General features: G+C 42.5%; 1 protein-coding gene across 5 annotated transcripts in view; it reads left to right on the top strand.

Moving 5' to 3' along the window:
* The window catches only part of RAD51B (RAD51 paralog B), a 687,571-nt gene that overhangs the window by 582,487 nt on the left and 83,122 nt on the right, over positions 1-21,962 (top strand). For all 5 annotated transcript variants that reach the window (XM_079913113.1, XM_079913114.1, XM_079913115.1 and 2 more), the window contains one exon: positions 18,690-18,768. In XM_079913113.1, the coding sequence (XP_079769239.1) occupies positions 18,690-18,768 (79 nt within the window). The remainder of the gene's footprint in view (positions 1-18,689; positions 18,769-21,962) is intronic.

Here is a 21,962-nt window from a genome sequence, read left to right as displayed (position 1 = left end):
ATAGTAAACGTTACACAAATACTCCGTAAAAGTTGTTCTTTACTGATCTGGACCTTTAAATATAGTTGTTGTTTTTTAACGTCTTTTAATAGGGCTCGCCTTAATTGGTCCTGTCTCTTGATCCTGATTTTTAAAGGGGAAGATGGCTCAGAGAACTGCTGCAGGTCACCGAATAAATCCAAGCTCAGAACAATAGGATTCCTTTGGACCCATCCCCCATGCTGTCCCTCAATTCACACTCCCCCGTCACGTGACTTCTGCGAGATGGAGATTCTGCAGCTGTGCGGAAGAGGACTGAGGTCTCTCTGCTCTTGTGTTTCTGGACCTGGCTTTTGTTTTTGTGTTTTGTTTGCATTCTCTTTTTTCTTGCCTTTCTTCTTCTTTGGTGTCTCAGTTTTTATAGAGTCCTGGCTGGCTCCCTTAGGGATGAATCTGCCTGCCTGTTTATACATGAATCCGCAGTGTCATTAGGATGGTTACCTCTAATCATTCTTCCTCGTTGCTATTAGAAGAACTCTGTCTGAGCACTAAGAAAACTTCAATACGTGGGCTCTTGTCTTTCCCATAAAAGCTTTTGTCCCATAGTAATGAGGCAGAGCTCTCATTTACTTCTAAAACATGATTAACTCCTTGGGAAGGAGATGAAAAAAATAGAGTTGTTATTTAAGATGGGTACCCTGGGGGAACAAAGGAGAGGCTTTTCACATTGTTGTACCTCCTAATTGGGCCAAGCCAAGGTTGCTGGGTGCCATTCCAGAAGGCAGCTCCCCGCCTGGTGGGGCACAGGAGCAGCGGGGTGACAGATTGAAGCTGACATTGGAAAGGCGTGGGACCACAAAGAGCTTAGGACTTTTTAAGGCCAGATCTTCTGGACTTGCCTCCTATACCACCTTCCAAAGGGCCCCGGGCGAGAGAAGGGAGCTTAGACCCCACGCTCTGCTCTGTAGTCCCTGACATCAAGAGTTCCCTCACTCAGAATCTCTGGGAAGGGGCTGGTTTGCTTTATTCCTCGCAACTCTATATTGCTTGAACTGTTTATAGTGAACATGTGTTATTTATATAATCAGAGAGACATAAAGCTATATTCAGAGTGTGGGCAGGGGAAAAGAGAGTTGTTTGGTGGAACTCACAAATAATTCCATAGTGCAGTCAACACTAAAGATAAAAAGTGTTTGTGGGATTAGGATACTTTAAAAGGCACCTAAAAATTCTGAGCAGAGCTGATCCTTAGCATGATGACAAACAGCGAAGACTAACGCCCACACCTCCTTCCTTTAGAGGCTCAGTGCCAGGCCTTGCTGGATCCTACAAAGGGCCCTGTCCACATTTCCCAGCCCAGAGAACATCTGTATTGGACAGTTTTCTACCCCTTTGATGGTCAATATTCATCTATATTCTCAGCTTCAGTGTCTTGCATTTTAGGCAAGATTATCTACTGACTTATTCTGGAGAAGTTTCTCTGCCTGATGGAACATGTATGTGTTAAACAGGGAGACCACATGAAGACACAGATTTTGTCCGAATATATGATTCTAATGAGAATTTCAGACTAAACTGACAGCTCCCGGTGATGCCCTAACAACACCAGAGAGAGTTACTATATGAAGTTCCAGCTTCCTTCCATCTTAATGAGCTTGTTGCAAAGACTAGTTCAAACTAGATTGAGTTGAAGCCCTAAGGGCAAGGATAGGGAAGGTACTCTGTTGTCTCTCTGTTACACCCTTAAAGTCATCTGAATTCCTGTCTTGTGTTTCCTTCTTGTCCTTTGCCCTTTTTTTCACCAGAGGAAGGCTTTAGGGAAATAGTAAGAATGCTGTGGTAACAGAGGGAATTAATTTGACCATGCTCTGAAGAAAGAGTGTGTTGATTCCCACTAGCAATAGTTTCTCCACCCATCAGAGCAGGGCCAGGGATGTGGACCATTACACAAACCAGTCCCACTTGACCAGCTGTTTTTGGAGATGTCAAGCCCAGAGTTCAGGCTCTTTACATAGAAACATGTTGCCTTCTTCGAATCAATTCCTGTGAGACTAAAGAAAATCCCGTGTGGCCCAAGCATGATGTAACAGGGATGTGCTTCAGAATTCAAGACACACCCTCTGAGTTCCTGGCATCTTTTTTACCATAACAATCGCACAGCCGCAGCCTTCCTTCTGTGACCCTTGCGAGCCAGGGTTGCCTTGGCTGTATTTCCTAGCGGTCCCGGACAAGAAGGTCCAGCTCTGCCTCCTATGGGTCTGTGGACAGTGCTGGGAAGTCAGGCCTCTCTCACTGGATGCTCAGAGAACTTAGTTTTTACATCTGGACAGAGTTCCTGTGCATCATGCTTTTGTGGTCTACCTGATTTATGGTAGAGAAAGGGAATAGGTTTTTGTCAGTTGAAATTGCCTGTAACAGTATTTAGTTGCTTTAGTTGGAGCCAAATTGAAATTTCCAAATTTCTAAATTCAGACAATGCAACCAGCCCATACTTGTTCAAAGTTACCTAAAAGTTAAAATCAATAATACTTACACTAACTTTTGATTTTTAAAAAAACATGAAAAATAAATGTGGTATTTAATGGCCATGAACTTACTAGTAATTCAACCATTTCTTCTTTCTTTAGCAGCACCCCATGGTAATACTAACAAATGTAACACTAACAATTTCAGTAACGGTTAGAAATCTCATTTTAAACCTAACTTTACAGTGCTGTGGACTGTGTATAAAACTATACATTAGCCTTACACACACAGACACTCTCACATGGGCAGCAATCGAAAGCAAATAGATCATGGGACTAACTCTCTAGCCTTCAAGACAGAGAACATCACTAACTTGCCTGTATTTTTTGCTTGCTCCCTTACCACAGTGGAAAGAAATGTACGTTTCTTAGGTTCTTATGATGTGCCATTTTTTCATCAATTTCGTTCATCTCATTAATTTTCACAATAAGCCTATGAAGCTGGTATTATCATGCTCATTTTAGAGATGAGGAAAGTGAGGCGTAGAGAGGTTAGAGTGCCCAAAATCATACAGCCAAGATTTGAAGCCACGTCTGACTAAATTCAAAGCATCTTACATTTTGTAATAATGATGATCATACTTGGCTCCAAGCTACCTTTTTTCAGTCCGCCGGAAGAATGATTTGAGGTTAGTTAAAAATTATATTGAGCACCATCGAGAGGAGCTTTTTGGTGTCTAGTACTTTTATGTATGGGATGTGCGTGTGTGTGTGTGTGTGTGTGTGTGTGTGTGTGTGTGTAACTGACCCTCAAAGCTGGTATTATGATAATACCACCAAATCACTACCTGATTGGAGATAGAAGAACTAAAGCTCACAAAGAGAGCCTCCTCTTTAATGTGGAGGTTTGACCACTCATATTTATCTCCACCCTTTCTCATGATCTATCTGAAATTATTTCAGTTTACTAATAATAAAAAATGGTAACCCAAAAGGGCAAAGAGATTAGATCCCTTTGAGACATGAACAGGTTTCAACAAGATATTGGAAGACGGGAAGAGATAGAAGATTGACAAGATATAACAGAAGAAACTGCAAACCAAGGCATTTTCAGTGTAGCATAACAGTAGAACACTTACAAGATTTCCTGAGACTTGGAAGCACCAGATAGCAGAGAAGGCAGAGAAGATGAAAACAGGAGATTGGCTGAAAATTTTACATGAAATATAGGAAATAGTTGGACCACCTTTCTCACCCTAGACAGCCAGGAGACCAATCTCCAACCCAGGTTGAAGGCCAAAATTTATCTTTGGAGAAAATAAATTAGAGAAGTTTCAGACTTGAGACTTCAAACAAAGCAGAGGACAAGGGGAGGCACTGGCTAAAACAAGGGATTACACCTGCCAAATGGTGAATCTGAAGCCCCTTTCCCTGCCCTGCTTCTAGAGTGTAGGAATTGGACAAGAGATTGAACAACTCTTTTCTGTAAATAGCAGTCCACCTCTGAGAAGGTATCTCCATGTATTGAAATTCATCAGTGTCCAGTGAATCCCACCAATTTACAAATGTTGTCCATGTACACAGTCTTTCTAATTATATTTTTAGAATAAATTATATTTTCTATTATATAATTTAAACATGACTGAACAACCAAGGATCACCTGACTTTAGAACGTGCCTCCCACATCAAAGAGAAAACAAAACAAACAAGAACCACGAGAAGTTAGAGATAATGCAAGATTTAGGGGGAAAAGACCCTTAAACTATAATTAATATCCTCAGAGAGTTAAAGATGATATGAAAACAAGAATAGGTTGTGTTGAATTAGAAATAGTCATAGGACAAGAAAGAGCTCCTGAAAATCAAAAATATGGTAGCTGACATAAGTTCAGTTAAAGGGGTGGATGATAATACCAGGTGATATTATTTGAATTATGTGTAAGTGTTAAGTTGATTAAAAACAAAACAAAATAATCAATTTTCTAGAACTGTGAAAATATTTAAAACAGAAAAAGAATTGCAGGGTTGAATAGGGGGAGGTAATGAAGATGGGTATTGAATCAGAATGTTTAAAAATTTGTCTTGGGAGACTGAACATATAGAATGGCAGAGTAAGACACTCAGACAACCTGCAGCTCCTCAAAATCAACAAGAACATTGACTAAAACTGTCAAAATCAACTTTTTCAGAACTCTGGAAATTAATTAAAGGCTTGGAAAGTCTGGCGAATTTTCATTCAAGAAAACCAGGTGAATCTCAGTAAGAACAGCAAGATTTGTGGCATTAAACTTTCACTAATTCCATCGTCCTTTCCCCAGATCTGCAGTAAGCTTGAAAGCCAACCATCTCGCAACTACATTAGCTTTGTACTGTAACTTGGAAAGGTTTGGAGCTCCCCAAAAGCCCTGTCCAAGAGAACTGTCACTATTTGACCTGACTCAGAACTTGGTTTGTGTGAATATTCCTACCTACAGGGTGTTCATTGAAAATAATCAGTAGCAATTGTTTACCTTCATGGCTGCCTAAGGTTCTGTTACCAGGTAGAGCTAACAAGAGGCTGACCAAAAAAATTTTAAAGGAAAAATTGGGGGATAAGATGTCCACAAGGAGCTTTGTAAAGGTCCTACATATACCAGGGACTCTAGAAGGCTACACACATGCCCAGAGCTTTGCTCATGCCCAAGAAAGACCTGAGAAGACCTTAAGCTGTCACTTCTGGCTGACCTTGAGGCTCTGTAAACAGGAAGTGAACGTTAAGACAAAGTTTTAAATTGCCTGAATGCATGCCCCAACACACACACACAGACCATTGGCAAAAGCTGGGAGACTTACCGATTCAAGGCATTTAGGGAAATCTGTTTATTCAAATAGAGTTCAATCATTAATCACTAAGTGACTTCATGTGTAAGGCATCTTCAATAAAATTATAGGCTGACTCCTGATCAGAAACTGTGGAGGCCAGAAGGCAATGGAAAGATGTAATCAAATTGCTGAAAGGAAGACTGTCAACCAAGAATTGTATATCCAGCAAAACTATCCTTCAAAAATGAAGAAGAAATTAAGACACTCACAGAAATACAAAATCTGAGACTTTGTCACTAGTACACCTACCCTACAAGAAATACTAAAAGGAGTCCTTCAAGCTGAAATGAAAAGACTCTGAGGGTAACTTGAATCCACCTGAAAAAGTAAAGAGCACTGGTAAAGGTAAATATATAGGTAAATATAGAAGCATGAATGTGGGATTTTTTTTGTAATTATTTTTTTCTCTAATATGATTTGAAAGACAACTGCATAAAGCAATAAATATAAAACTATGTTGGTGGACTTCTAATGTATAAAGATGTAATTTGCATAAAAATGGTAGTACAAAGGAGGAGAAGAAAATGGACCTACATTGGAGCAAAGTGTTTTTTTTGTAAACGGTTTAAATTAAAGTAGTATCAGACTGAACTAGATTATTTTAAGTTAAAATGTTAATAGCAATCCCCAGGGCAACCTATAAGAAAATGGATAGTAAAAGAAGCAAAAGAATTAAAATGGTAAACTAGAAAAATATCTAACACAGAGAAATCAGTAATAGAAAAATAGAGGAACATAAACCACAAGATAACACAGAAAAACACATAGCAAAATGGCAGACATATGTCCTAACTTATCAATAATCACATTAAAAGTAAATGGACTCAGGACTTCCCTGGTGGTACAGTGGTTAAGAATCCACCTGCCAATGTAGGGGACGCAGGTTTGATCCCTGGTCTGGGAAGATCCCACATGCCACAGAGCAACTAAGCCCGCGCGCCACAACTACTGAAGCCTGCGAGCCTTAGGGCCCACGTGCCACAACCACTGAGCCCGCGTGCTGCAAATACAGAAGCCTGGGTGCCTAGAGCCTGTGCTCTGCAACAAGAGAAGCCACCATGATGAGAAGCCCACACACCATAACAAAGAGTAGCCCCTGCTCGCCGCAACTAGAGAAAGCCCACGTGCAGCAATGAAGGCCCAATGCAGCCAAAAATTTTAAAAATTGAAAAAAAAAAAAAAGTAAATGGACTCAACACTTCAATCAACCCCACCCCCATGATCCAACTGTATAACGACAAAGACATAAATCAATGGAAATTATATACCATGCAAACTGTGATATTGTGATTTATAAGAAGTATATATATTTGGTTATTCAGATGACCAAAATATATTTCTCATATATATTTAGTCTTTATCCATAGTTCCTGACCCACATGTTCCAAAACCCTTGGAATTTTCTGAGCAATAAGAGCAACAGGAGCATCTTTTGTTACAATATTTAGTCTCTTGTCCTTAGTTTCTGAAAATGCTTCAGAGCCATAATAGTGAAATGGTTGTTTTGTTATTTCTAATAAGCCCTTTCCACCACAACTGGATTTATGTTAATGAAGATGACTTTTGTGAAGCACCTAAGGATAGGAGCTGGTTTCCAGGAGAACCAACCACGAAAAGAGGGTCAGAATTTTCAGTCCCACCCTCTGACTTCTGGGGAGGGCAGAGGGGCTAGAAGTTGAATCAATCAGCAATGGACAATGATGTAATCAATTATGCCTATGTAATTAAGCCTTCATAAAAACCCAAAAAGAGAGGGGTTCAGAGAGCTTCCACGTTGGGGAACAAGAACACTTCCACATGCCGCCATGCTGGACCCCAAGCTCCACTAGGACAGAAGCTATTTTGTTTGGGACCTCACCCTATATGTCTCTTCATCTGGTTGTTGATTTGTATCCTCTAATATCCTTTATAATAAATTGGTAGTCTAGTGAGTAAGTGGACTTTCCTGACTTTTGTGAGCCATTCTAGAAAATTAATTGAACACAAGGAGAGGGTCATGGGAACCTCCAGTTAGTATGCAGTCAGTCAGAAGCACAGGTATAAACCTGGGCTTGCAACTGGCATCTGAAGTGGAGGGCTATCTGAAGTCTTGTGGGACTGAGCCCTTTACCTGTGAAATATGATTCTATCTCTGGGTAGATAATGTCAGAAGCAGGGTTCAATTCTCAGACACCCTGCTGGTGTCTAAGAATTGCTTGTTGGTGTGGGAAGGTCTCCACAAACATACACCTTGGAATTGGGTCTAGGAACCAATTACAAATAGTAACCAAAAAAGGGCTGGAGTGGCTATACTAATATCAGACAAAATAGACTTTAAGACAAAAATTATTATTGGAAACAAAAAAGGACATTTTATAATGATAAAAGGGCGAATCCATTGGGAAGACATAACAATGTTAACCATATATGCACCTAACTGAGCCCCAGAATATATGAAGCAAAAACTGACAGAATTGAAGGGAGAAATCGACAATTCAACAACAATAGTTGGAGACTTCAATATCCACTTTCAATAATGGATAGAAGGACTATGCAGAAGATCAACAAGGAAATAGAAGACCTGACCAATACCATAAACCAACTAGACCTAATAGGCATCTACAGAACACTTTACCAAGCAATAGCAGATATACATTCTTCTCAAGTGTTTGTGGAACATTCTCATGGATAAACCGTATATTAGGCCACCAGACAAGCCTCAGTTAATTGAAAAGGACAAAACCATGCACACTAATCACACTGAAATAGAATTAATAGTCAATAACAAAGGGAAATTTGGGGGATTCTCAAATGTGTACAAATTAAACATACACAAGTCACTCCCAAATAAGCAACAAGTCAAAGAATAAATAACAAGGGAAATTAGAAAATACTTTGAGAAAATGAAAACAAAAATACAACATACCAAAACGTATTAGATGCAACTAAAGCGCTGCTTGGAGGGAAATATATAACTTCAATACCTATCTTAAGAATTTTATTGTATGTAAATTCACCTCAATAAAGCTGATATTTAATATAGAAAGAACTAATGAGCCATATTTTTTGACTGTATAAATTTGCATACTACCATATAGGTGTAGTCGCTAAATTCTCTCTGATTTTAGTATAATTGGGGAAAAATCACTAACTCTTTCAAACTACATATAAAGTTCACTGGAGGGGCTTCCCTGGTGGCGCAGTGGTTGGGGGTCCGCCTGCCGATTCGGGGGACACGGGTTCGTGCCCCTGTCTGGGAGGATCCCGCGAGCCGCGGAGCGGCTGGGCCCGTGGGCCGTGGCCGCTCGGCCTGCGCATCCGGAGCCTGTGCTCCGCGACAGGAGGGGCCCCAGCAGTCAGAGGCCCGCGTACCGAAAAAAAAAAAAAAAAGTAAAGTTCACTGGAAAAAAAAAAAAACCTAACGTGGTTTTTAAGATATATGAACAAATATTAAGCTTCTAGTTAATCATATGAATGCTAAAGTATCTAGGGGAAAGTGTACTGATGTTTGCAATTTACTTTAAAATGCAACAACAACAAACAAATAAGATGGGTTGGTGGATGAATAGATAAGTGATAGAAACAAGTATAATAAAATGTTAGTGGTAGAATCTACTTGATAGGTTTATGGCTATTCACTATAAAATTCTTTTAATTTTGCTGCATGTTTGAAATTTTTCATAATAAATGATGGGAAAATTATAAACTCAAAATACCACTCTGACCCTGAACTATTGCCATCCCATAATTTATAAGTGAATAGCCTATTGATCTGAAGAAATTACTGTTTTCTTTAAGGAACAAGCTCTTTTCGTTTATAAACTTTGGGAACCTAATGTATTATATAAACATTTTTAAACAATCACTTCACCCCGAGAGATGTTATGAAAGAGCATAATGATACTCTGGGGGGGGGGATAAGATCTTGTAGCCTCAGGGCCAAACTTTCTAGGAGAATCTTCCCAGGGTCTAGAATTATATTTCGTAAGGGATTCAAATCAACTTCAGATTTCTGCCCCCAGTTTCTGTAGGAAAAGTTATGAAATAGGCCACATGTAGGTAAATTAATAAGTTCATGCCTGCTCAAACACAGTTCATTTTTCCACCCTGTCATTTTCCAGCACTGTATTACTTCTACAGATCTTGCTCCCCTATTTTGAGAAAGCAGTCTAGACACCGTTAAACTCATTCTCTACTCTCCCCTCATAATCTTGCAAAGCTGTTGGTACTGAGGCTTCAGTGTTCCGTGGAGAGTGATCTTCCAAGTGATGGAGCCGATTCTAATCAGTATACAGTCCAGATATGGACTGAGACCTGGACCTCTGCCACCTTTCCCTACAGCTTTCTTAACACAATGACTAGGGAATTCCTTTGAGGATCACTGAGTACACTTCAAGCCCCCCTGATCCTGTGGCCTCCTTCCAGCCACAGAGATCTTCCTGTCTGGAGCATTTCCGGCCTTTCTGTCCCTTGGCTTGGAGAGTTCAGCTCAACCTGGAGAAGGGACAGAAGACTTGAGGTTATCAAAAGCCTGTTGAATTATCTGATGCAAGACTGGCTGGCTTGTTTGCCTCCCTGGCTCTCTTCCTGGGCTTCAAAGCAGCTGAGAAAACAACCTTTTTCTAAGTCTTGGACAAGGAGGAAAATCCCTGGCATGAAGGATTTGTGTCGCAGACATTTGGCACAGCTAGAGGAAAGGTTTGGTTAGCTTAGCAATGGGTTTTATTAGCCCAGGCATCCAGTTGAAATGAGATAATGGGATCCCTGTTGAAGGACATTTTAGAGTCAGTGGGTTTGCTCCCTTTGCTTCTCAGCAGGACCCTTGCATACGGATGAAAGTATTAGACATGTTCAACAAGAGCGTCACTGGTGAGTCCATCCACTGCCACATAATCTTGCTGATCATGGGGGAGACTGAGATAGGGTTAAAAAATTAGCAAGCTAGGAAACTGTGGATGGATGCAAAGTCCTATTTCTGAGCTAGCCAACTCAACTGCTTCTCACTCCAGTTTTCTTGGCTAAACACATTACATTGTCTTTAGGCCCTGCGTTTTGTAAATAGAAAGAAAGGGACAGAAAGAACACCAGGCCTACCACCTGCCCCTACAGGAAGAAACTCTGCTTACACTTTCCTTCTGCCAGCTCATTTTACTCTGCCCTTTGCCCCCAACCAATATGAGATTTGGGGTAATGGGTGGGAAGGGGAAGGAAATAAAAGAGAGGAAGGATTCATTAGCAGTGTTAAAGGAAGCCTGCCTGGCACAGGATATGGAGAAGAGAAAGTGGAAGAACCAGTGCCAGCTTACCCTCAGCGCACGGCTGCCTATTCATGTCTGCTTCCCTGGGCCACAAAGGCAAAATTCACTTTTTCCTCAAGTCAGGACTCTTTTGCAGAAACTCATATACCCTGCCAGGACCAGAACTCTATAAAAACAGCCTCCAGGATAGCCTGTAGCCAAGGTTCCTGACATCTTTGTGCTGTCTTCTCCACACTGGCCTTCCTGGCCACCCGTGGAGGTGACGGGCTAGGCTGGGTTGCTCCAGAGGAGGGTCGCACCTATACTTTAAAAAGGCACAGGCACTATCCCTAGAAGGTGTCGCCATCCTGGAGGAGGCCTGAGGTTCCTAAGCCCAGCACTTTCTGTTCTGTGGCTCCCTTTCCACTTTCTGAGCCTCTTGGAAGTGGGATCACGCCAGGAAAAACATGTGATGCTATAGCAAGCTGAAACCAAAGACTTGACTTTGGTCCTGCCCAAGCCGAGAATCTTGGCAGTGATTGACTGGGCAGCCTGCTCTTTTCTATGGCATCGTCTAAGTCCCCCAACTTTGGGAATGGGGTGCCAGTTAAGTCCTCAAAATGGGTATGAGTCAGAGCTTCTGAGGGTCACCATTATTTTTTTTTGTATTTCATAACTGAACTTCTGTTATGCATACAGCCCCACACTGGAGGCTGGTAGCACCAGGAGGAGCAGCAATGATGATGATGGTCTCTGCCTTCAAAAACATGGTAGTAAATTCAAGTAACATTAACTATAAAATGGTGGAGAGGGCTTCCCTGGTGGCGCAGTGGTGGAGAGTCCGCCTGCCGATGCAGGGGACACGGGTTCGTGCCCCGGTCCGGGAAGATCCCACATGCCGCAGAGCGGCTGGGCCCGTGAGCCATGGCCGCTGGGCCTGCGCATCCGGAGCCTGTGCTCCGCAACGGAAGAGGCCACAGCAGTGAGAGGCCCATGTACCGCAGAAAAAAAAAAAAAAATGGTGGAGAGAACAGTAAGTGCTATTAGGGAGGTACAGATAGTGTGGTGGGTTCAAGAGCCATTACCCCAGGCTGGAGAAATTGGCAAACGCTTTCTGGAAGAGGTAGCATTTTTATGGGGTTCAAAGAGTAGGTAGGATTTGGACATTCAGACATGAAGGGCAGAGGAAGCTTGTGAACAGCTGAATCAACCTGCATGGATGCCCTGTCCGGTTCCCTTCTTTGGCTTGAATCGTGCCATATCCACGCTGCAGAAGGAATGCCCTTATTTGGTGTTATGTATTCCGCCTCTTTGATGTCTTATCCCATGGAAGTGGATTGATCTGTGCTTGACAAATCGGGGGCTACCATCGTGCTGGTTAAAAGTACAGACTATAGAACTAGTGGCTTGGGCTAGAATCCTGTCTTCGGCACTTATGAGCTGCCTACCTCAAAGGGTTGTTCTGAGGAATAACGTCTGTTGGTTGTCATTTCCATCATCATCATTACTGTGGGAACCTTGGAAGGCCCCCCCCACCCCAATCCTGTAGGACTTTCCACCATTTTAGATCAATTCCTCTTTTCTGAGAGTCTCATATTAAAATGCAAACACCAGAAAGGGGAACACTGGAAGGTTTAAACCAGCTATGCTTTAGAGCTGAAGAGAATCAGCTGACAACTTATTTGCTCAGAGCAAAATAGGTACCTGAGTGGAGGGATGTAAAGAAGGGGAAGAGGGTCTGTAAGGGGAGGCCAGTGAGCTCCAAGAGCCATCTTCTCCCCCCTTGTTTTTTTTTTTTTTTTTTTTTTTTTGCGATATGCGGGCCTCTCACTGTTGTGGCCTCTCCCATTGCGGAGCACAGGCTCGGGACGCGCAGGCTCAGCGGCCATGGCTCACGGGCCCAGCCGCTCCACGGTATGTGGGATCTTCCCGGACAGGGGCACGAACCCATGTTCCCTGCATCAGCAGGCGGACTCTCAACCACTGCGCCACCAGGGAAGCCCCTCCTCCCTTGTTTTATTTAGAGTACCTAGGCCTCTGGATTTTCGCTTGTACACTGGGAGAAACCTTCACACATACAGCATGGGGATAAAGTGAGGAACAGTGAACAAAATGCCCATCAGTCATCTTAGGAGCCCACACATGCAAAAAAGCACTGCACTGGGCCCTATGGGATGGAAGGGTATGGAATCAGAGGAGATGCCCCTGATCTGTGCAATCCCATCAAGAATTCAGAACATACATCTAGGAAATAAATTGAGGTAGAAACAGATGACACTCTTTTTTGTTGTTGTTGTTCGTCTTAATGGTGGAAGTTTAATTAATGGTCTACGCTATGATTGTGTGTGTGTTTTCTTTTTCTTTTTTTAAATTTTTGTGTATTTTTTGTACAACTTTTAAAGATTACTATCCATTTACAGTTATTATAAAATATTGGCTCTATTTCCCACCACATATTGGCTATATTTTCCTATTGTACAGTACATCCTTGAGCCTATCTTAACACCCAGTAGTTTATACCTCCCCTCCCCCCACCCCTCTGAGCCCCCCGCCCCGTGGTAACCACTAGTTTGTTCTCTATATCTGCGTGTCTCAGATGGCAGTCTTTTAAAAAGTGCAAATTCACACAGCGCAAATTGAATCCTCTTGACCCATAGTAGGTACTCAGTAAATGTTTGCTGATGGATGGATGGACTGAATGAGTGCCCAAGAATGAAGGGCTCACAGTCGAAGGTCAAAGTGAAAAAAAGCCCAAAGGCCTAAAGGCTTCCTTGTATTATCTTCTGCCACCAGAACGTCAGCTCCATGAGAGCAAGGACCGCATCTGTCTTGCCCCCTGCTATGTCCCCTGCACCTAGAACAGTGCCTAGCACAAGGGAGATTGCCCAGTAAATGTTTATGGGTTGAACAGGTACATGCATAGATGGGTGGATGGTACAAATAATGGAAATTACTTGCAGACAGTAGTGGGATTTGGGGCCCAACACTTAGTACCTATTAGGTATACCTTAAATGTTCCTCGAATAATTTAAAAATATTGATGAACACGTTCCTTGCAAGGATAGGTGAAGAGAGGAGAAAGTGTATCCAATAGGATGTAGCTACAGTCGAGCTTGTCTGATATGAAGGAAACATTCAAGAAAAAACAGTCTGGCTATTTGCAGGAAGTGCGATTATGGCTCACAATACCACACGCCTGCCTTGTGGAGTGCCAGGGTTTTCGGAGCCGCATGGGTCTGTACTCATTCTTACCCAACTACATATTTCCGTGAACCCTCAGGGGGTTCCAAAGCTAGCTGCACACACTGCACACATGGCTGAGTATGATAAAAAATTTTTCACTAAGGCTCCGGGATTTTATTAAGCAGCCAGGCCCTCCCTGCAGGGCTTATGTATTGAAGAAGACAGAAGGACATCTGACAGCAGCACAAGTCAGGCAGTGATTAGAACACCCCAGCTTTATAGGTTGACAGCATCTAAAACAGAATAGCCTAAGGTATCTGCTAGGGAGGGTTGTTTGCTTCATAAGAGGGTAATTTACTGTTTGAAAGGCACAAGGGCATGGGGTACTCATTCAAGTCTAAAAAAGGGAAGGGTCAATATGTATTCCCAAAGATAGGTGGCAAGCATCACTTTTTTTTTTCTGAAATCTCTTGGGCTAAAAAGCTAATTTACACTTCCCCTCTATACTATGTTACACTATAGAATCTCCAGGTCAGAAAACTCATATTAAAAGCAATATGCGGGGCTTCCCTGGTGGCACAGTGGTTGAGAGTCCGCCTGCCGATGCAGGGGACACGGGTTCGTGCCCCGGTCCGGGAAGATCCCACATGCCGCGGAGCGGCTGGGCCCGTGAGCCATGGCCACTGAGCCTGCGCGTCTGGAGCCTGTGCTCTGCAACGGGAGAGGCCACAACGGTGAGAGGCCTGCGTACCGCCAAAAAAAAAAAAGCAATATGCATCTTCACCCCAGGCCTCTTACCAGCATGTTTGCATTGAAGTGTTTGTGGTCATGGGTTGCTCTGGGAGTCTAACCACCTTGATGGTTCTCCCCTAGTTGTCCTCTTGTTTGTCACTTCCCTGTGGGAATTTGGGCTCCAATCCAAACACATTGCACCCAGCATGGTTTGCTGAATGAGAAGAGCAGAACCTTGTTCTAGATACTTCCCTTGTTCTAGATACTATGTCTCCATTGATACAACCTGGGATCACACTAGATTTTTGCAAACCACATCTCACAGCCAACTGGTATTGAACTGTAGTAAACCAACACCTAATTCATTTTCTGAATGTTAAATCTCATCTTCCCCATTCTGTAACCAATAGTTTGTCCTCTATTCTTAAGGCCAAGGCCTTACATGTATTTCAATAAAATTGTGTCCTAAAAGATTTGTAGGATTTGTCCCAACACTGTAACCAAATTCAGATTTGTTTTCATATAATGATTGTCTAATCTAATATAGTAACTCTTCTCCTAAAGTTTTTTGTCTTCTGTTACCATATTCAGCATCCCATCAATTGGTTTAGTCACAAGTCCAAATGTCACGTTTTCAATGAGGTCTTCTCTTACTACCCTATTTTAAATTGACCCCTCTTTTGATCCAGTACACTTCCTATACTCTTTCTCTGTTATTTTTCCTCCATAGCACATATAATCATCTAATATGCCATATATTTCACTACTTATTCATTTCGTATATTATCTTTTGCCTCCTTTAGAATGTAAGCTCTATTAAGGTAGCAATTTTTGCCAGTTCTCTTCCCTGCTGGATCCCAGATGTGTTGTATAGATTGAATATAACAGTTGAATACATCAGTGTCCTGATTCAGGTCAGTAAAAATGTTTAATATGATAGGACTAAGGATAGGATCAAGTACATCCTACTAGAGGTTGTTACCCCTCACCAGATTGCTATTGATCTTTTGGTCGCTTTCAAATCCACTTAATGGTGTTAGCATCCAGCCCAACTTGTTTTTACTTTATCTAGGAGGCTACTGAGAATTTGTTACATTTTTTGCTGAAAATCAAGTAGTTCATGCCGGTGGTAGCCCTCTGATCTATCAATCTGGAAGTTCTTTGCCAAAAAAGGAAGTGGGATTCATCTGACGTAACTGATCACTTCCTCTTTCTAACTGCATGCAATCATCCTTTGGATAACCCATTTTAAACCCTGCTTGGGAGGGACAGGGCATTAATCAATGACCTGTCCAAGCCCCTTGACTTCCTGGAAGGGAGGTACTTCCAGGTGTGAGGTCCTCCTGGCTGGGGCTCTGGGCATGTTCACAGAGTGGGCATGAGCTCCCTGGGGGAGGAAGCTGTCAGATGATGGAGGTAGCACCACTGAGCTGAAAGGCTTAGGCCCAGATGTCATTTAGTGGTTGCATTGGAATATCACATGCTTTTGTCTGAGTCTCAGATTCTGTGGTCTATAAAATAAATTTTCAAAACTATAGTGTGATGCTTTATTGAATACTATTTATTTATACCCTTTTGGTTTCATGTCCAATTTTTTCATGCAGGCAGTAAAGATCTGAGGCTTGGGATATGTTTATTTCTATTGCTCTTTGAGCTAAAGGATTTATATTTCTATTCTCCATTTCCTTTTTTCCCATTCTTCCTGACACACCTGTGGTTTAGGTTCTTGTCATCTCGTGCCTGAATTATTACAGTAGCTTCCTAACTAACTCCAGGATTCCTGTCTCTTTCTTCTCCATCTTTGACTCTAGAGTCAGGCTAATTTCCTGAACCTGGCTATTCAAAATGTGGTCTATGGACCACAGCATCAGCATCTCCTAGGATCTTGCTAGAAAGACAGACTCTCAAGCCACGCTCAAAACCTACTGAATCAGAATCTGCATGTCAACAGGACCTGCAGGTGATTCAAACCAACATTAAAGCTTGAGAAACACTGTCCTCTCTTCCACCATGCCATTCCCCTACCAAGGGGCGTCCATAAACTCACATTGAACCATCCCTAAACTATCTCTGAGAAAAGTTTCACCTTAATTTTCAGGTGAGATGTTTTTGATGTGAAGATGTAAATGCCCACCTATACCATCTACTCATTGGTTCTGAGAATGATGAGCAAGTTTACTTAGGTAACTTTAGAGCAGTTATAAAAGTTGAGATTCACCTTGAGTTGAATTCTTCTAGTAAAAGCAAAGTATATTGGTTTTTGGTGAGTAAAAGTTAAGTGGTACTTGGGAAACATGTGGTGAGTTGGTTGGAAACGTTCAAACTAAGTTTCTTAGTTTGACACAAGCATTTTATATACTTAATTTAATCCTCAAAATAATCTCATTTAGGTGAGATTGTTATCCCCATTTTACCTATAAGGAAACTGAGACTCAAAAAGGTGAGGTTGTCCAGAGCCTCAGTACTGGGTAGAATTCAGGCTACACCATAGTAACAGACATCCGAAATACGGTGGTTCAGACAAGTGGCTCTGTACTGAGCTGGACAGGTGACCCCAGGTGGTATGCTTTGCTGATTCATCAGGCCACCCAGCTTCCTTCTCCCATATTGCTTCATCATCCCCCAGGATGTGGCTGAAGCTGGTTCCTACCCTTGGGAAGAGGGAAAGGGAAAGTGAAGAGCCCATAATTTTCTTATAATCCAGAAGTTCTAACTGTCACTGTACTCACATTCTGTTAGTCAAAACTTAGCCACATAGCCACATCTAGTTGCAAAAGAGGCAGAAAAATGTTGAAACCTGGCGAGTGGTTAACTAACCAGAAAAGGGTGGCGACTGGGGGAGATCACAAGCGCTGCCACGGGCACTGAGTTGATTAGTGGGAGAACATAGATTCAAACTCCATGACTTCAACGTGTGGTCTTTCTACCATTCTTTTCAACCATTTCTCATAGTTGACAGTCAGTAAATGTTTGTTGAATTGAGATAGATTGAGATAGTACATGTGAGCCTTTTGGTTATTTGAAATTATTTCTTCCTTCTCCCTTGCCTCCCTGATTACCTAAGTGGCTCTGTGCCCACCTATCACTATTTTTTTATGATGTTAATTTGTAAAACGGAAAGTGGATATTCATCTTCCTTCAGGAGAAATGTTATAATACAGTAATCTGCCAGTTCTTAGAGGTTCTGTGGAATCATATGAAGTGTGATAATGGGTGTTAATGATAGTAATTTTTTTAACAACCAAATGACCATCCCCTTTAAAGTGGGTGTTCGTAGGAGAATGCCATTGCTCAAAATATTTTTGATATTTTATGTTGGCTGATATAGTGGGTGTTCTTTAGGTGGGTGTTCTTAGGAGAATGCCATTGCTCAAAATATTTTTGATATTTTATGTTGGCTGATATAGCAGTAAACTCTCACCACAATAATACTTTGTGACAACATCATCAAAATCACAGAGTCATGCATACAGTCATAAGCATTTAACCAATGTGTATGTGGGTCTCCTGGGGGTCGGCTGTTTAGACTGGGCCTGGCGGGCCAGCTCTGGGTCAGGTGTCTCTCATTCTCCTTATGAGATAACAGATTATCTTGAACATATTTCTCTCTGGCAGTAGCAGAAGCATAAAAGAACAAGTGGAGTTATGTGAGGCTTCTTGAGGCCTAGGCTAAGAATTGGCACAATCTGTTATTCAAAGCAAGTCCTGTGGCCAAACCCACAGTGCAGGGCCATGGGAAATACTCTACGCCTCATGTAAAAGGGAATGTAGTCACATGGCTAAGGGTGTGAATACAGACTTGGTGAAGATTTGGGGCCAACAAAGCAACCTGTCATGGCTCTGCCTTTACCAAGTTATTTTGAATATTTGCAGTGATGTTAAATCTTTATCTTTTATTTTATTCTTTTAGTAAAATAGCTAAAGTTATGAATGAAATTAGACAGGCTAAATTTATCTTTGGGCAGAAAGGTGGCTATTTAGGCATGCGATATCATAATGAAACTTATGTCTAGAACTGGTTCAAGAATATGGCATTCAGTGGTAGAATAGTTAGAATTGATGTACAGCCTTCCAAGGTGATCAGTTGACTGAAGGAATAATGCCCATTTGTTTCTGAAATCATTTCACAATAAACAAACCTCACAGTTTATAGTCACATGTTCCCACTTTGTTTCAAAGTGGGAATGGGAATGAATAGAGGCTCATCTCTATTTCCTTTGACTAATCCTGAGCAAATATGCTTTCTGTGCAGATTCTCATTGCCAAGTCCCCTCTGGCGACCTTCACCACATTCGTCTACACCATCGAGAAGGAAGGCCTGGTTCTTCAAGGTAAGATTCTCGGATTAAGCCATTTCTTTAGGCTGATTACGCTCAGTGCTGCCCATTGCAGGTGATAATTACTGCTGTGCTCCTGATAGAAGCTCCTTCGGGACGGAATCAAAGGCCAAGATGAATTGACCAGTGATGTTTATCCTGATAAGATAAGAGAGACTGGCCATTGTGGCAAGAATTTGACAGAGGTTACGGAGAACTATAGAGTCTCCTAACAGACAACCCAAGAATGAGGGACAAATCGAGTAGGCTAGGAGCTGCCACCACCCCAGTCCTCTTCACAGATTCCATGGGTTGAGGGACCAGGAGGTAGGTCTCTGACACCAGCGTGGAGGGCCCAGCCCTGCCTCAGAGCCTTCTCACTTAGCGGGTGGAAGAACGTCATGGCTTCATGAGCGCTACTTCCTTGGCCCCCTTCTGGTTACTCCATTTCCTCCCACTGTGCTCAAGTCCCGACTGGGGACCAGGCCTTGCAGACCTGCACTTTGTGACACGGGCCTGAGTTCCGGTTCGTGGTAGAGGCCCCCAAGGCCACAACCTAGAACTAATTCAACAAACGGGGAAAAGTGGATTGAGGGGCATCATTCTCAGATGCTGGGTCCTCGGGTGGTTAGGAAAGGCATCCAATGGCAGGTCTGCAGAAAACAGTGAACAGGAGGGGGTAAATTCAAACCCCATTGAACTTAGTGCACAGGGTCAGATGTCCCAGACAGCTTTGTAGATTAAGAAGGGTCCCCACAGAAGCGCTCAGGATACACGTCTGTCCCCCGCTGTCAGGCAGGAGGCCCTACCCTAGGAGATGCGTAGGTGCCCATCTAGCCGGAACCACAGAGGAGCGTATTGTCATTTTTGTCCATGGGAGGAATATCTGCCCTTTAGGATTTTGTAAGCTGAGTATTTTTCCCAAGTCTGTGAAACAGGGTAAGTCCTTACAATATCCCCACGGAGACACATTGCATTGTAAAGATCTAGCAGGGCTTTTGTGGGGCAGGCTAGACGGTTCATGCTTCTGACTGAGGAACAGGCTGCAGCCTTCCTTTTCCTCTCCTTCTAAAACATCCACTTCTTAATGGACCCAGAAAGCAGCGTGTTTGTTTGGTGCAGCTGAGCTCCACAGCAGGGACTCGGGTCCAGGGAAATTTGGAGTAAGAACTACTGACCTTTGACTCTTAGCCTTTGACTTATGCTATCTAAGTTCCTTGGTAAATATTTTTTTTACAATTGCAAATATTGTTTTCTGACAAAGAAGCAGAGATTTTAAGACCAGATTAAGCAAAGCAAACAGCAGGCCCCTTTGTTACAGACTCTCTAAGGGTGTATAAGTAATAAGCAATCAGAAAGCTGGACTGGTGTTTACCCAGTGCACAGTGTGCCCTTTGGCTCTCCATTTTTAGAGCGTTCCTTAAAAGATTAGAAGTCTAGTAAATAGCAATTTTAGATGAAGATTTCAAGAAGTTCTATGGAAGATTACAAGATAATTTCACGAGGAAAAGGGCCAGTTCTGCCCAGATGGCTTGTAGGAGGGCCTTGATATGGTGCCTGTATCTTGATCACTCGGCATTTTGGTAGATAACATTTGAAAGCATGGTCTTATTTGGATAACTTTTGGATAATATTGGTGGGAACAAGATACATAGAATTGCCTCTCTGACTCTCATTGCTAAGATCATGATTTTGACAGGAAGGAGGAAATTGTTTAGGGAAAGTATTTAGAAACTGGAACTACAATGAATTGAAAAACTACAAAGAAAGACTATTAGACATCGTTGGAAAATGGGAGAAAGTGGATTACTAAAGGAGGCTGACCTGGAGCTGGGTGTCCAGGAAAGAGAAACATTCAGGAAAGTGTCTGATGATGCAAGAATCCCAACCAGTAAATAAAAATGTCTGGGAGATTTCAGAGCCTCACCTATTTGCTTTTGAAACTACACCTTCCTCTCTGAGGTTTTTGGAGGTGGCAGAACTCTCTGCCTCTGTCAGCAATGCCACTTAATGCAAACCTCTGGGCATTCCCTCCCCTCTGGCTATGTGCTCCCAAGACTTTGGGGAAACAAAAAGGAGCTCTGATCCTCAGAAAAATGGGGATCCCTCCTGTATTAGAGAGACCACCTTGGATTTCCATTCCAGCTCTGGTAGGTTCCTGAGAAAATCTCTAGCATCCTAGTTGTGTCGGCTTGAAAAAGACAATGTTGACCTTGATTCAGTGCTTTGCAAACTGTTTTGCAACCCATTGGTGGGTCGTGAAACAAAATTAAGGAATCATAACCAGCATTAAAAAAAAAAAAGAAATAGAGAATGGAAAATAACATACACATATTCTATTTCATGAAATATTTCTTGTGTGATTGTATGTGTGTGTACATGCTTGATGAATTTATGTACAGAGGTTGCAGTGCAAAATGTTTTTCTTACTTGGATTGCAGTCATCGGCCTGGGTGATCTCTAAAGGCCTTCCCACTTCACCTTTATCTGATTCTCCAAGGAGATGGTGTACTTATCATTCACTTAGCTCAGTAGAGTTCTACCCTTGAGATCTCCACAAACCAGAACATAAAAGCTTATTTGTGCCCCCAGTCTTACCAGATGACTGAGCTAAAAAACACCTGCACCATTCCCCAGGTTTAAAGCAAAGAAACCTTTGATCCCTGGCTGATAACCTTGGAAAGGTACCAGACATCAAGGCCAAGAAGCTTTTCTTGTGTGAGGGGTTGCTCTGACACAATAGTCCTGAGGTGGCATGGAGGTTGGTACCTACAGCTCCGGGAAGGGAGCAAGCCATGTCTGAGGGGCATAGCGACAGAGAGGGGAAGGGCTGGAAGAGGGAGGGCAGCTCCTGTGGTACCAACTAAACAGGAAACTGCTAACCCAGCCGCTGTGGCTCAGCATTCCGTCTTTGGAATGGAGCTAGCCTGAAGTGGCAGGAAAGAAGAATCCAAACGGGCTACCCTGGTTTTTTGGGTGGGGAGCAGGGCTGTTAGTGAGCGTGGGAATGATCGCTGGGTGCCTTTCATCCCCTTAGCAAGACCCAAGATTCCTACCAGCCTGCTAACCAGGAGGTTTTTTTTTTTTTAACATCTTTATTGGAGTGTAATTGCTTTACAAGGGAGACGCAAGAGGGAAGAGATATGGGAACCAGGAGGTTTTATACTACCTGAAGAGCTCCTGAGTGCGGGAGCAGAGGGAGGGAATAA

This window comes from Stenella coeruleoalba (assembly GCF_951394435.1).
Source record: "Stenella coeruleoalba genome assembly, chromosome: 2".
Taxonomy (NCBI): domain Eukaryota; kingdom Metazoa; phylum Chordata; class Mammalia; order Artiodactyla; family Delphinidae; genus Stenella; species Stenella coeruleoalba.
This window is presented reverse-complemented; position numbering and strand designations above follow the sequence as displayed.